Source organism: Ascidiella aspersa, chromosome 2 (genome assembly GCF_963924565.1).
Source record: "Ascidiella aspersa chromosome 2, kaAscAspe10.2, whole genome shotgun sequence".
In the NCBI taxonomy this organism is placed as follows: domain Eukaryota; kingdom Metazoa; phylum Chordata; class Ascidiacea; order Phlebobranchia; family Ascidiidae; genus Ascidiella; species Ascidiella aspersa.
The window spans coordinates 2,185,339-2,201,543 of NC_139448.1; the positions used below are offsets into that span (position 1 = coordinate 2,185,339).

General features: G+C 34.4%; 3 protein-coding genes across 3 annotated transcripts; all 3 read left to right on the plus strand.

The window, feature by feature from the left end:
• Positions 1 to 4,082: 4,082 nt before the first annotated feature.
• Positions 4,083 to 5,247, plus strand: LOC146163105 (lysophosphatidylserine lipase ABHD12-like). The gene has a single exon (XM_083382459.1). The coding sequence runs from the start codon at positions 4,197 to 4,199 to the stop codon at positions 5,208 to 5,210; it is 1,014 nt and encodes a 337-aa protein (XP_083238585.1). The 5' UTR covers positions 4,083 to 4,196; the 3' UTR covers positions 5,211 to 5,247.
• A 1,603-nt stretch (positions 5,248 to 6,850) lies between these two features.
• LOC146163106 (lysophosphatidylserine lipase ABHD12-like) lies at positions 6,851 to 8,395 on the plus strand. Its single transcript, XM_083381148.1, has one exon. It carries the CDS (start codon positions 6,883 to 6,885, stop codon positions 7,909 to 7,911), a length of 1,029 nt encoding a protein of 342 aa, XP_083237274.1. The 5' UTR covers positions 6,851 to 6,882; the 3' UTR covers positions 7,912 to 8,395.
• Positions 8,396 to 8,432: 37 nt separating this feature from the next.
• Positions 8,433 to 13,967, plus strand: LOC146163107 (ATPase GET3-like). The gene is made up of 7 exons (XM_083381147.1): positions 8,433 to 8,642; positions 9,362 to 9,570; positions 9,867 to 9,957; positions 10,929 to 11,079; positions 11,459 to 11,569; positions 12,340 to 12,549; positions 13,127 to 13,967. The coding sequence occupies exons 1-7, from the start codon at positions 8,491 to 8,493 to the stop codon at positions 13,247 to 13,249; spliced, it is 1,047 nt and encodes a 348-aa protein (XP_083237273.1). The 5' UTR covers positions 8,433 to 8,490; the 3' UTR covers positions 13,250 to 13,967.
• Positions 13,968 to 16,205: the final 2,238 nt, after the last annotated feature.

Below are 16,205 nucleotides of genomic sequence, written 5' to 3' on the forward strand. Positions count from 1 at the left end.
ATGGATTGCCATTGCACTATTTGATCAACTTTGTACCTCACGTAGCAGATGTATACAGTTGACAATGTAATTGCGACATAAGTTTATAACCTTGTGACAACTGGTGCAATTGACGCAAACATATTGCAACCAATGTGTCGTATTTGCTTAAAACAATTAATGGAGTCCAAAATTCACTTTTCTCGTTAATCTGACACAAAGAGTGCGCCAAATAAACGTTTTTATTACTTTTCATTTGGAAAATAGTTTGACCAAAGGTTGAGTCAAGGCAGAATAAGATGTTATGTAATGCTTACTGCAGCTATTTATTTGAGTTAGGGTACGGGTGAGCGTTTGGGTTTGGGTGGATCAAGTATTCGGCTATTATCCTTATTCTCCTAACTAAGTCAATAGATGCCAAAAAATACATAAAATCTATTTATTGTTGCGAGTAGCTGCATTGAGCATTACGTCATACCTTATCCTGCCTTGGACTCAACATTTGGTCAATTTATTTTCCTTTCATTTAACTAAAGAAACTAAAATAAGTCTTATCCTGCAAAACACTCGTCAAAATAAAACGTACATTCCAAGGTTAACGCTGAATGAAATAGAATATTTAAAGCACGGTCTTAAAGCTGTGCAATGCGCATGCTTATTTGATAGTTTTCAACAGCTTAAAAAGTGTGACCTGCCTGTAATGCTGTAGACAAAGTAAAACCTCAGGCGATAAACTGGTTAATTACAACTTTAAAATCACTAAATATTCTTCTGTAGTTATAACGTTGTTGCTTGTCGTCGTTTACAGTACACACGGAATTCGTTGCTTATTACAGCTGACAATGCGTTAGCTCATAACTTACTTACTCAGTATGCTGGAACAAAGGGCGGATTCAGGGGGGTCGGGGGACCCCCCTCAAAAAAAATAAATAAATAAATCAAAAATAAAAAAAATATTTTAGCCTGAACCTACATAAATCCAAGAAATAAAAAAAAGGCCAAAAAAATTGAAATAAAAAAATTATGATTCTATAGGAGTATTTCCTAATATATTCTGCCTAAATCGTTTTAGCCCAAAGAGTGCGGCTCATCGCACCAGAGAAAATGAAAGTTTTTGCAGCTTAAACGATATAAAGGCATTTTTCGCTTTGCGGGAATCGATAACATCTTTGTTATTTTGCTTTTTCGTTCAAAGTAACACCTTTCCAATGTAAAACTTGCAACAAAATAAACGAAATGTGTGGCGTTCCTTAGTTACATATTTATCACATCACATTGTGACGCAACTTTGTGATGTCATTTCTGAAAAGACGTGTCACCCCCAAAAAAATAAATCATACCCCCCAAAAAAAATTCTGAATCCACCCCTGCTGACAATACGTTGCGATACAACCTACTTACAGCAAGCTGCATAAAGCTGCATTGTGTGTTTGTGTATTTTGTTTGCGTATCATTGCAAGGGTTGTGTGCTTATACTTTATTGCACCAAGCACGCACAAATATGAAGCGGCCTATTTACGACCTCCAGCATGGCTTGGTACGAACAGGTAAAGACAATATTGATTGTATGCACACTGCTTCGCGGAAATTTGTGAGTTTAATGAGTTTGTGACCAAATTGTACAATTTTGTATGAGTATAATTCCAATCATAACGTTTAAACCAGGGGTGGCCAACATTTAGTTTTCGTGCGTATATCGTTTTTTGACTATTTTTCCAAATGTGCCGCACTAACAAATAATGCTTATTTTGGATTAGAAATAATTTTGGTAAACTTTGAGTTGCTTAAACTCCTGTTGTAAGATTTTCTACAAATCAACCAAGAATTTTAGATTGTTCGCAAATAAACTTAAATTTCGGTCATATAGTTCACAGTCACCCTTTATACCACATGCGTTAGTCTTACGCGTTAAATAGACCAGTAAATCAGCGTTTTGTTCTCGGAAGCTGTTATAAACTTTAAAACTACACATCGAGGTGGTCGCTTATTTTTTTTTTCTACACTTTCAAATGTCCAAAGCGCATTCAAGTTTCAATTTCCTTTTATCCAACGGCGTTTGAGTGAACATTTAATACCTATAGATTGTTGTAAGATTTCTTAACCAAGATAAACGTGTAAAGGTTATTTTAAAAGTGAAATTTATTATTTTCTCGCCTAGATATTTTTATTCCATATACTTTGCTTTACAAACCGGAAAAAACAAAAAGTGTTTTACAAAAAGCTGCTTGGCGTATAATCGCTGGTGATCTTATTGCTACTTAGTTAGTTCCGCAATAATTTCTGATCCAACGTAGCAAGTTCTACCTTACAAAGTATGTTTTTTTTAAGTAGTAAAACAACTTGAAATTAATAAAAAGCCAAAAGTAAATTTTTAGATCAATACCTCGGGGAAAATGTACTTTTTAAACGTTTCAACTTTTCATCTGTTTTTCGTTAATAATGAATTTTGTATCGGAACGAATCGATATTTTTTTACCAAATATCGGGTATCGGAATACTAAGTCAATTATTTATCAGACATCCCTAGTCGAACATTAAAAAGCGTGATAACAGAATTGGATTGGCGTGTTTTAAAATGGAAATGCGGCAAACATGCTACCAGCGGATATTTGGCTCCACCATGCGGTAAATGTCATCAGTCGCTTCTTTCTTAAAATGCTTCCTAGAAACCTGTAGCGGCTTGCTCCATATTATCTGGTCAAACTCTGGTAATTCCGTGAACAGCTTGTCCTGTATCGACATTCAGTCTGACCGTTTGCGTTTCTACGCCTGACTGTGCGTATTTATCAATTTTGCAGCATAGGCCTATTGCTGATCGTGTTTCGTCATTGTCCAGAATTTCCTGCATTTTTGTTTGGTGTTTAGGCGTGTTGTCACGAAATTTACAGCCATCTGGAATATGTTATTTAAGTGATGTCATTCGATGCCAAAACGAGCAAGCAGTCTCTTAACACGTGGAGTTCTGATCGCGTTCGTTTACTGAGGTAAAATTATTGAACGTATCGTAAGTAAACCCGTGAACTGATCCTAGTTGTTCACGCAATAAATACCGTTTCATTGTGGCCACCACCAACAAAGCTTTTTATTCAATTCACAGAAACACAACTTATTACCGTTAAATACTGTAATGTTTTGTATTTTTGTTGCAAAAGAGATCCAACGAGTATGAGCGATAAAGAAATGTCCGAAACTTCATATATTTTGTCCAATACCCGATTGTTCGGCAAAAGTATCGCGATTCTATACCTAATGGCGTCATTACCATACGATCAAAAAATCAAAATCGATGAAAGTGAACGTCCTATTTTTTTCATTTTTTTACCAACATCGCAAAAGTTAAAAATCGTTACTGGAAGAGAAAGAACTTCTTCCATGAGCTAAAAAACAATATATCGCCTTTTACTCCCTAGACATTGCATTTTGAACTATGTTAAAATATTTTCTCGCATTAACTGAACCTGAAAAAATGTGTACTTTCGTATCTGGACCTTTGCCAAAACTAGTTAAGTGGCCTTCAAAGAGATTTAAACTAAGTCTATTTGCCTTGTTGAAGTCTCTTTCTTGATAAAGAACATTTTGATAAAGAACATTTTGTACGAATAATAGTAAGTTTGCAGTTACGCGAACATTTACTTAGCCAATATTATCTTACAGGGTAACACAAACTATTTGCGAAATACAAAAGTTAAAATAGCAAAATTTTGTCAGATTTAGCCAGGCTATATAAGCGGCAAGTCTTGGTTTTGTAACCACGAGTTCCATTCGTTTATTTCTCTAAGTCTAAGTAACTACTATTTTTTTACAACCTGACTTAAAGGTCTATATTTTGTACTAAAATTTACTGATCAAGCAGTCTATGATATACATAACTCCTACTTAGCACACATTCCAAAAAAACTTTCTGAAAATAACAATAGCTTTCCATACCAGGTTTTTGTTAAAAAAACGTTCGTTTTTTTAACTCTATAAACTTTTTACCTCTGAAAAACTTTAGTAGCAATCGATTTTCAATAAAATGTCTGACATTTTTGATCATAGAAATTGCATATGATTTATTTTTTTATGCAACAGTGCTTCCATGACTTTCCATATGTTAACTGCACTGCGATGTTATTTAGAGTTTTATGGCGATAATAAGTTTGTTTTAGCCTTAAATTTCAGGTATTTTTGTTTTATTCAGAAACATTAAAAGCTTTAAAAACATTTTGGATTGTACAATGGCAATTATACAACTTTTATACTTGTTTTTCCGTCTAATTTTAGCGATATACCTCGCATTTCCTATTGTTTTCAAATTATTTCCGTCTATTTTAAACACTTTTGTCTTCCTTAAATTCGTTCGTTTTCCACTTTCAATGCTGCAACTTTACGACCCAAAAGGAAAAACTTGGAATCTGAAGGGAGTCACAAACTACTACCTCGAAAAACATAAAGGAGTCCGATTGGGGATTTGGCACCTTGCTCCAACTAATGGTAAAACTTCAGAGTCTCTCGCTCAAGCAAAAAAAGTCATCTTGTATTGTCACGGTAGTACATTGCATCGCGCTGGCTGGTATCGCTTGGAACTGTACAACGTGCTTCGTCAAATTGGTTTCCACGTTGTCTGTTTCGATTATCGTGGTTTTGCTGATTCAAGCGGTTTAACAACAGAAGCCGGCGTTATTCAAGACGCGGTCGATGTTTATCGATGGACCGTGGCTCAACTGAAGCACGACGACTGCCAGGTATTGGTGTGGGGGCATTCCCTTGGTGCCCCAATAAGCACCCAAATGATGATAAAAGTTCAAGCAGAGCGCATGAGAAAAGCAGACGGTCTCGTGCTTGAAGCACCTTTCACCACCCTCCTTGAAGTAATGAGCGACTACCCCTTGTCGCGGTTTGTCATTAGGCTTTATCCAAAATGGCTGTTCCGCCATTTGTTAAAGAATGCAACTGAAAAAAACAATCTTTCCTTTAACACCGTTAAAAATCTGCCGAAAATTAAAGTTGACGTCATGATTCTTCATGCAAAAGACGACTCCAGAGTTCCACATCGCTACAGCACAAAGATATTTCAGGGCCTTAAGTTCAGGTATTCTTGTAGATCTTGCAAATTTATATCTTTTAAAGAAACACACAGGCTTGGCCACAATACTATTTTCTCCTTCTCAAAGATGACTGATATCGTGGATGAATTTTCAAGCAATATTAACAAAGCAACTTGTAGTGGATTTAGTGAAAGTATTTTTTAAATTGTTGTGTTGCAATATGTGGTTTAAATAAGATGTTTTAAAATATATATTGTGTTTTCAATCTAACTTGATATTTTATGTGAATTTTAAACAACATAACCATTAGTACAACTTACAACCTGGGCAACTCCGGCCAAATGTGCAATTTCGTTGAGTCCAACTCCAACTCTACAGCCTATATTTTACTCATTTATATAACTAGATACAGTTGATATACAGCAATCCACTTATATGGATGTCATATAATTCATGGTTGGAAAATATTCCACCTTTTCCATCCCACCATTTGCTATTCCATCTTCACAATACCAGTTTTCTGCCTTCAGGTTCTAAATTTGGTACGGCGCATGTTGAACTTTGGTCTCAATTAGCTTTACTGAGTCTTAGTCGGGTCCCAACTCCACAGCCATGCTTACAACTAGAACAATTTTGTTTATGAAAGACAAATATAAAACACTGTTTTGTTTAAAGAAATTTTTTATTTTGTTGTGTTTTTTTTACAAGTTGCCTACATTGGATGATTACCTAACTGCATACTACCAGTATTTATCAGCTACTATTTACTGCTAAATGTTTACCTTACTTAAGCTACATTTGTCTTAAGCTACATTTGTCTGACTACTATTTAATACCCAGTGTTTTATACAATTATATCACTTTAACATATTCCTCAATGTATTAATGTACTTATATTTTAATGTCGTCTTATTTTAGGATCATTTTATCGTTTGATTACCTACATACTACTTGTTTTGCCACCGAAATAGGCTTTTCAGTATTGATTTTGTTTGTCAGTGCCTTTAATATAGAAGTGTGTTGCATTTTAAGACTAACCCAGGTTATTATTGTTTTATCATATAATATATTGCCTTTACTTGTTTTTAAGGTTTAGGTTTTAGGAAATTGATGCTCGCCTGTATCAAATTAAATTGGAGTAAATTTGTGGTACAGAAGCAGGAAAGCTCAAAAAAAAAATAGGTCACATGGGATATATTTACGTAGGATATACTGTATGTTATTTTGTTCAATTATATTAAAGCTGTTTAAATTATAATAAAGTAAAAACTGCTGAAATATTTAAATTATAATAAAGTGACAGTTGTATCAGAAAGCCAATTTTTTATGCTAAGATATTCCTTATTTAGTGAAAACTGTTTAGTCATAGTAAAGTTAGGGCGAATGGCGTATTTGCTGTCCGCCAAATATCTACTTTTTATATAACTATTTTCCTAACTTTGTGGTTTTCTAATTTGACTCAATAAATTGCTTAGCACTTTACATGGAATATCTGAAAACATTATAGTGTACACTGTAGTTCTTAAACTTGGATCTATGCAGCATTTATGAAATTAAATGACGGAATAAAAGAGATTAGTTGTAGCCTGTTACTTTCTTTTAACTTTTAAAGATAATAAATTATTTGACAGCTTTTATGATAAAAGCATTTTGTGTTTGTGTGGATTTAATGGTTAAGTTATTTATTACGTCATGTTGTTTTGTTTAACTTTTTTGTTTCTAGGGGGGGTCCTAGATTATTTTAGGAAAACTAAAGGGCGGGCAAAGTAAAAAAACTTTGAGATCCATTAGTTTAGACACAGAAAATACAGCTAACAAAATTTATTTTTTTGTAGTTGTTTTGTTTTAATAACAGCACTGTAAGCCAACAAAGAACATGTTGGATTGTATTGTAATCTCACTACAATCCATTCCTCTTTTTATCCGTCTTGGTTTTGTGATCTACCTTGCTATTCCAATTGGCGTTAAGTTATTTCCGGCGATTATAAGAACTTTTGCCTTCTTAAACTTCGTTTGTCTTCCACTTTCAATGCTGCAACTTCACGATCCAAAAGGAAAAACTTGGAATCTGAAGGGAGTCACCAACTACTACCTCGAAAAACACAAAGGTGTTAGATTGGGAATTTGGCACATGGCGCCCATTACTGGCAAGAATTCGCAGTCTCTTGCAGAAGCCGAAAAAGTCATTTTCTATTGCCATGGAAATGCATTTCATCGTGCTTTTATGCATCGTTTAAGTCTGTACAATTTACTGCGCAAAATTGGCTTTCACGTCGTTTGTTTTGATTATCGTGGGTTCGCTGATTCAAGCGGTTTGACAACGGAAGCCGGCGTTATTCAAGATGCGGTCGATGTTTACCGATGGACGGTGGCTCAACTAAAGCGCGACGACTGCCAGGTATTAGTGTGGGGGCATTCCCTTGGTACTACCGTCTCAACCCAAATGATGGTTAGAATTCAGGAAGATAAGGTAAAGCAGCCAAACGGTCTTGTGTTGGAAGCTCCCTTTACAAGTTTTCTCGAGCTTACACACGGTTATCCAATGTCGAGGTTTTTCATCAGCATTTATCCGAAATGGGTCATGACCAATTTGTTAAAGTTTGCCGCTGAGAAAAACGACCTCTCCTTTAACACTGTTGAAAACCTGCCGAAAGTTAAAGTCGATATTTTGATACTACATGCGAAAGATGACACTAGGGTACCTTACCGCTATGGTAAAAGACTGTTTAAAGCACTTAACACAAAGCATTCTTGTCGGTCCTGCAAGTTTATTTCTTTCAAATACATGCACCGTCTTGGCCACAATAATATTTATTCGTTCGAAAAGGTTCCAGAAATTGTGCAAGAGTTTTCCAGCAATGTTAAGGAAGCATCATGCCATGGAATTAGTGAAGTCCTTGTGTAAATTAGTAAAAGTTGAACTTTCTATTAAAATGAGATAATAATTTATAGTGTTCTTTGTTTTTGTGTGATGTTGTTTTTTGTGTTCAGAGTTTAGGACCATAGTTTATGTGCATTAATCTGAAGAACTAGAGTCCTTTTTTTATATTTATTTAGTGTTTTTGACATTGTGTGCACTTACACTCCAGAGCAGACATTTTAAGTTGTTAAAAGCTTCTTAAAACACTTCACAGATACAAAAAATGTTTTGTTATTGTCGCTGTATTTTACATCTTTATGTTAGCTAATTTGTTTTATGTGAGCTGCAAAAAATTACCCACTGTTCAAAATCTTAAACACTGACAATTGTTCCTATATAGGCTTATTTATGTAAATAATACTATTTGTCAACATACTGAACTCAGCTTATTTAACTTATATGCAAATGCCCTATTCTTTAACTGTTCTTTTTTGTGTTTTTTTATGTTGCAAGTATAAAGCAAAGAATTATTAAGACGTTTTTAAATATTAATTATATGTCATTTTAATTGTTGTTTTACCAGGTTTAGTAACTTAATTTTGTGCCAAAATCTTTCAAATTAAAATGGCGTCTTACAATGGGCACGACGATGAATTCTTCGATGCACAAGAAGATAGAAATCAACTTGAACCAACGATAAACAATCTTCTCGCGCAATCCTCGCTGAAGTGGATTTTTGTTGGTGGAAAAGGAGGCGTGGGGAAAACAACGTGCAGGTATTGAGAGAAAAATATAAAAATAAGTTTTTCAACTTTTGAGTGTGAATAACAAAGTTGAATGGGTTGATTAACCCGATATCATCTACAAAGACATTTTGTTGCACTTGTGTCATCATTAGTTAGATTTGTTCACATTTCATTTTAACATTGTAAATCATGTTAGCTTGGTATGTGTTTCAACAACAGAATCTTGCCTTCCAACAGATCAAATAATGTGGACCTATAAAACTTGTGCTCAGTGACCTTTGACCTCAAGACATAGAATGCCTAAACAATTAGAATAGTCATGAAACACTTGCATGAAATGTGCAAGGTTAACAGAATGAAATGAACTGCCAGCCAACAATCTAACGTTGCAATAACTTGCTAGTTTTTATGTATAAAGTAACTAGTAAGATAAACAATTCCTAGCTTGTCCTGCATATCGATTTTATTATATCCTTTAAACCCTCGTAGATTTTGTTATATCCCTTAAAATAAAACTCACTCTTAAGTGCCATCCCCAGTCCCTGGAAATTTAAGCGCCCCAAAAAACATATATTTAAATTTTTTTTTTAATTTACCTTTGTTTTTGGAAGCTAGTTAGTATTTACTGAAGGTGTCAGCTTTAGTTTTTTATTGTTTGAGCTAAAACTTGTAAATCAAATTCCACTAAAATTTAGGTGAAATTAATATTTGCTTGTAACACAACACACAATAATGCCTTTACTTTCTAGCTGTAGTATCGCGGCACAAATGGCAAAGCACCGCAAGAGTGTGCTTATCATATCGACCGATCCAGCACACAACGTTTCCGATGCGTTTGCACAAAAGTTCTCCAAAGTTCCGACGCAGGTGAAAGGATTCGAGAACCTCTTTGCGATGGAAATCGACCCAAACTTGGGAGTCGCAGAACTTCCAGACGAACTACTCAACAGCGATGCTAGTAAGTATTCTATGAAAGAACTAGTGCACCGAAAGCCATCGTAAACTCACCGAATCTGTTGATCAATGATACAAGCAGAGCAGACTAGAAAAACAACTAGCCTGCGGTGAGGTTCGAACTCACGACCTCCGGTCAAGCCGGGACCGTCGCTCTATCAACTGAGCTATGCAGGCTCAGAGAGGAGCGAGTCGAGAAACAACCATACGCCAATGCTTGCTAGTTGCTACTTTCTGTTGGTACAAGCAGCCTCACATTGAAGGGATGATGGGCTTTCTTTAATAGTTATTTTTTCACAGGTATGATGGGATTAAGCAGAAAAATGATGCAGGATTTTGTTTCTGCATTTCCTGGGATTGACGAAGCTATGAGTTATGCTGAAGTTATGAGGTAACTTTGGTTGTGTTTCTACTAACTTTTATAATGGACAAGGAAATCTAATTTAGTTTAAAATATCACAAATTCTTAAAAAAATATGGTTTTTGTTTAATTTTTAATTTTTTTGTTTTATGTAAAGTTTATCAACAAATAATATAATTTGTGATGAGGTAACTCGGTTTGTGTTGATAAAAGGTGACATTAGATGGGCAAAGAAATTTAATTGGATTTAAAACTTACATAGGACAACCTGAAATGTAAATAATAAGTATAATCTATTATATATAGCAGCGGTTCTCAACTAGTGGGCCATGGCTCACTGGTGGGCCATAAGAACATTTGAGGTGGGCCACAGACCAATTTAAAAAAGCTAGATTTAGTTTAATTTGTGTCATTATATTTAATTTTACAGAAATAATGGCTTGGGGATGAATTAAAAAGGAATGTAAATTTATTGTTTAGCCACATGTATCTCACTAATGCACGGTTGAATAAATAGGTTGAGAACCAATGATCTATAGTGGAGCATTATTATGCATACTTGATAAACCTTACTTAAATTTTAGTGATTTTCATCAGTACATTAATTAAAAGTTAGGATTTAAATTATTTTTTTTATGATTTAGTCTAAAGAAGATAATTTGGTAAAGTTTTATTGTGCAATTTTTCAGCTAAGATATTGGCCTTTTTTGTCTTACTTAAAAGAGCTGTCTCAAAAAAAATCTCAAAAAACACTGATGGAAATATTGGGTTTATATTATACTAAAAAACTATTCATAATAGTTAATCAGGCACAGTTATATTTGGGTAAATTAGCACTAGAACACGTACATACCTAATTTGTAGGCATTATTCTGGTGTTAAGATTTCTGACAAGACACAATTTTTTATATATACTTAGCATTAAAATGTTGTGCGGACACAATTTGCAGATATACCACATTATAAGGCCCATTGGCAAGCTTATGTTTTGTTTACTTTAGATTAGTGAGGGGAATGGACTTTGAGGTTGTGATATTCGACACAGCACCGACCGGACACACGCTACGCTTGCTCAACTTTCCAGCTGTCGTGGAATCTGGTCTTGGCAAGTTACTTAAGCTCAAAAATAAGATGTCCCCGTTTATTGACCAGGTATAAATGTATAAATTGTATTTAGTTATGTTCTATAAAGCTGTGTAATTTAGAACAAAGAAAATGCATAGCATATTAAAAGATAAATTTGATAATTTATGTCAAAGTCAAAAAGGTCGAGTAGTTCAACATCATCCTGATTAAGACGTTTTAATACGAGCTTGTATTATCACCATCAGTTAATGTGTTAATCTTCACTTAAAATTTTTAATCAAGATGATGTCGATCTACTCGACCTTTTTGGCTTTGCAACTCATTATCAAGCTACATTACAGATCCGTGTATGGTATATCTAACTAAAAGATAAAACATATATTTAAACTGTAGCAGTTTCTTTATTTCAAGCTCCACGTTCCATATTACAATATGTTTTCTGTAGATCAGTGGAATGCTGGGGATGGGAGATCAGATGAGCACTGAGCACATGGAGAGCAAGTTGCAAGATATCCTTCCAACGATACAAACCATCAACGAGCAGTTTAAAGACGCTGTAAGTATGGAAAGCGTGGTGACAGAATTGTGTGTTGATTGTTCCCCCTTTTTTAATCGGTATATCTTTCTCTTAATAAAAATAAAAACTGACAACAGAAAACCAATAATTCCAATAATACAAACTATTAACGAGCAATTTAAAGACGCTGTTAGTTGCGTAGAAAGCATGGTGACAGAATTATGTATTGATTGTTCCATTTTTTTTAATCGCTATGTCTTTCTCATTATATCCATATATAAACAAAAGAAAAGCTAATTACAGAAAACCGTTCTTTTAATATTCCAAAAAATTAACGTGCAGTTTAAAGACACTTTGTAGGTCGCAAATAAAATTGTGGTCATGTAATTGTGTAAATGTTTTGCCTAAAATAAATCTGACAAGTAAATTTAATATACTTCTCGGCAAACCTGTTACAAGGATAGCTTCGGCTTAACCAGCCTAAACCTTCAGTCCAAAAGCATGAGCCTATCACCTAACAGTTTGTTTTTAAAATTACCTTAAAATTTGGCAGAACGCGAAAATATCTGTGCATATTGTCTTTATTTTGTTAAAAATAATAGCATTTTTTGTCCAGAAAAATTACTTAAAATTTGATGCTGAAATCGGCACAATTTTCACTATATAAAATATACTTTTTTTACAGAATCTGACAACTTTCTTATCTATTGCCTATATTTGGTTAAAAAAAATTAAAATTTTCTTAAAATTTTATGCAAAGCATGCCCTTTTCATATCTGCTGTTTAGAAATATGTATCCTTTTTTTCAGAACTTAACAACTTTCGTGTGCGTTTGTATCGCCGAGTTCCTCTCGTTGTACGAGACGGAGCGACTGGTCCAGGAACTTTCTAAACTCACGATCGACACGCACAACATCATCGTCAACCAGATCCTCTACCCTCCACCTTCATCAGCCCAAACCAAACCGTGCCCTCTATGCCAGTCCAGGTGTAAACTACAGGCAAAGTACCTTGAACAGGTGAATATGGGGACGACAAACTGTTTTTTTTTTGTTTTTTAACGTTTTTTTTTGGTATATGAAATGCCAGGCAAGGGTGTAAGCTTTCGGCAAAGTACCTTAAACTGGTGAATATTTTGGGTTTTTTGAAGAGGAATGTGCAAACTTCTACTTTTGTCTAATAATTGTTTTTGCTCTTTTTTACTTTTTGTACCTGTTGTTTTTATTTTGCCAGTCAATGTGTAAGTAACTTAAACGGGTAAATGTTTTGCCGTCTTACCTAGTTTCTCTATAATTTATCAATCTAGATGCAAGCTTTAGAAAAATTATCTAAAACCTATGAATATTTAGGGATTTTAGCCACCCATTATTAGTTGTTTTTGGAGACTTGTTTGTTTGTTTTTAACTGTTTTAACCTTTATTTTGAATACTAGCTAGTTAAAGTGTCTGAATAGGTGGATTTTATAAACAATCTTTCAAACCTGAACCGGAAAAGTCAAACGGTTCGACTCCCTGAGTATAATCCTTCCAAAAAATATTATTTTGTCTAACTCGCGAAATTTAACGTGAACTCTTTATGACGTCATGATTTCGTCAGATCGAGGACCTGTACGAGGACTTCCACGTCACGAAGACGCCCCTGCTTGATAACGAAGTGCGAGGAGTAGAAAGTGTGAAGTCATTCTCCAAACACCTCGTCGTACCTTACAAGAAATCGTGACAACCTTCTAAACCTTAGTATTACGGGCGCGTGGAATCGGATAATTGTAGACTAAATTACAAGGCCTTGTTTATATGGTTTTCCTATACTTGATTGCCATTCCGATTCCCTATAGTTTGGACAACAAACATCCGATCCGACACCACATGACGTAATTATCGTAACCAGCTCCTACACCTTGATGTTAAGTTATTGTGGGAATCGATAATTGTAGGCTAATTTACAAGGCCTTTTTAGAACGGATTTCCGATATTGTGGTTAAAATGATCCCTACCAGATACGAAATGCATCATTACTATCGCGACCACCTAAAACCTTGGTGTTACGTTATTGAGGAATTGGATAAGTGTGGATTAATTTGCAAGTGCTTTGTTTTGTTCAGTTCATATTTATACTAGGTATGTCCGATACTTAACTATTAGTTCGATACCGATGCCCGATATTTTGAACAAAAGGTTTTGTGTTTCGATACAAAATGACGTCATTACTATCGTAACCACCTTCCTAACCTTGAAGTTAAATTATTGTGGGTACGAATAATTGTAGACTGATTTACATACAGGACCTGTCCGATACTTTTTATTCCGATACCCGATATTTTGGACAAAAATTATCGCGATCCGATACCGAATGACGTCATGACTATAAATAAATATAATCAAATTGAAACTTGCAAACATAATATTAGGTTTTGATGCAAAATTTGATTCTGTCCCCAGAAAATGCATTACATTTTATGTTTAATATGTATTTTCTTTAAAAAAAACTATACAGTGGAAAAGCTTATGTAGAAACCAAATCATGGATGAAATGCCTAAAAAATTAGTATCGTACCGGCACCGATACTACCCTAGTATCGGACGATTATCGATACTACCGGACGTGAGTATCGACTCCGATCCGATATTATCGGACTCCCTACTTTTGTGTACAGCGTGTTTAATTTTAATACTTTACCGGAGCTTCGCGTAAGTTCATTTTTGTGCAATTGTAAAAAACATCTTTTCAACTTGACTTAAAAAAAACACATGCATATTGCAGGACAATATTTAAGTTTTAACTCTAAAAACTGGTAACACTGCTAAATGCATTTTTCTTTATAATTAAAAAAAGTGTTGACTCAAGTTGCCATTATTTTTTGCCAATACGATTTTTACTACAGCGGTGCTAGATTGACAATTACTTGCTATTCTATTAAAAAAATGAATAGTTCCATTTGTATAAAACAATTTCACGTTTATTTGAAACTTTTCCGTAGGTTATCACAACGTAAAACAAAGTTCATAACGCGATGTAGATCATAATTGAGCTATCTTTATTGCTTTAACGACTAATGATGTACATTCGAATACATGCGCTTGGCTATTTTCGCCATCCCACCTTTAGTTTTGTATTGAAGAGCCGGATGAAATGCTGCTTACAGTGCTTACCTATTATGGGCTTTGATAACCCGACTACGTATGGTTAGATTTTCATTGTTTAAAAAATAAATATGAAGCGTTGAATATTTTTTAAAACGCTCAACTAGATTTTCTTGTAAAAAAATCCTGTCTGTTACGTTATTCCGAATCGAAGAGAGTTACAAAATATTGTTCTGCTTCCAACAAATGTTGGGAAAACACCCCACCAATATTTCATGGATCTATAAGTTTGAATTGCGGGCAGTGTTTGTAAACCAATTCTGTTGAACGCTTTTTCATGCAACCTTAATATTCAACTGAAATTGTCTTTATCTTCACCCACATTTATTGGGAAGTCGTACGAATATTGCAAATAATATCCAAAAGTTCAATTAGTAAATCTATTTATATAATTTGTGAATAGACCAAAACGTGCGAACTTTGCGTATATTTGTTAACTTCCGTATAGATATGATGCAACGCTCATTCGCAAAAGTCGCATACCAATGCTATTCATTACCACGAATTTGCATGTCTGCTTATTTATCAAATAAAATATATTGTACAAATGTTTTTGATTTGACCAAATAAATTTATGTGTAAATACACTTCAATATAATTTGCATTACAACACCAAATCAGCTTGACAACAAGCGTAAATTCGCATTAATCAGCATTTACAGCTTTTAAAACATATACTACGGTACGAAATTAATCAAAAAAATGTCAAAAATGCAAATAAATTTGAAAAAGTTATTGAATGAGGAAAAAAAGATATTACTAGTTTTGGTCTTATTTTTCGATAATGCTAATCTTACAAAAGTGTAAATTGCTTTCAAATTATAGTTTTAGTTTGTTCTATAGACTGCGCTTTTTTGCTTTTAACCAATTCTATGAACTACACATTTTCCCCATTAACTTCCCCCTGTGGAATAGTTTTTTACAACTCTTTTGAAGTGTTACTTTTGGCAAAGCTGTTAATCCTTGGACGTTTCGATAACTTATTCGGGCAAAAGATGAAAACTTGACAAATAGATATGCATACATTCAAGTCAGGGATGAAAGTACCTATAAGAGATACCACACTCATGCATTTTTTATTGATAAAGGTCACGACAACAATCGAACATGTGACACTTTCATATGTCGACCATTCTTTAGTTCCCAGTCGTTATCATGTAAAGTTTTCCCTATTAGAAAATGCGATAATAAGTACAACTAAGTAAGCCCCGTTATAACGTAACTTTGTGACGTAATCTCTAGAAATGTTCACTGTGGTAAAAAAAAATTAGTTTACTCTCACCCCTGTTTTAGGTAAATTTAAGGCAACCTATAAATTCTTGTATCCTTTCGATAACTTTCATCTCCCCAACTTTGTAGCCTACATTTACTTAATTAATTACGGGCCTGACTGTTTTCCGTTTAAAACATTTTGGACAAAGAAAACACCTACACCGAAAGCCATTGCAGACTCACCGAATCTGTAGATCAATGATGCAAGCAGAGCAGACTAGAAAAACAACTAGCCTGCAGTGAGGTTCGAACTCACGACCTCC

Bases quoted from the DNA above. Each gene is read 5' to 3' on its own strand.
- LOC146163105 (XM_083382459.1), top strand. From the start codon at position 4,197: ATGGCAATTATACAACTTTTATACTTGTTTTTCCGTCTAATTTTAGCG.
- LOC146163106 (XM_083381148.1), top strand. From the start codon at position 6,883: ATGTTGGATTGTATTGTAATCTCACTACAATCCATTCCTCTTTTTATC.
- LOC146163107 (XM_083381147.1), top strand. From the start codon at position 8,491: ATGGCGTCTTACAATGGGCACGACGATGAATTCTTCGATGCACAAGAA. The intron at 9,958-10,928 runs GTAACTTTGGTT...TGTTTACTTTAG, and splicing joins AGTTATGCTGAAGTTATGAG to ATTAGTGAGGGGAATGGACT. The intron at 12,550-13,126 runs GTGAATATGGGG...TGATTTCGTCAG, and splicing joins AGGCAAAGTACCTTGAACAG to ATCGAGGACCTGTACGAGGA.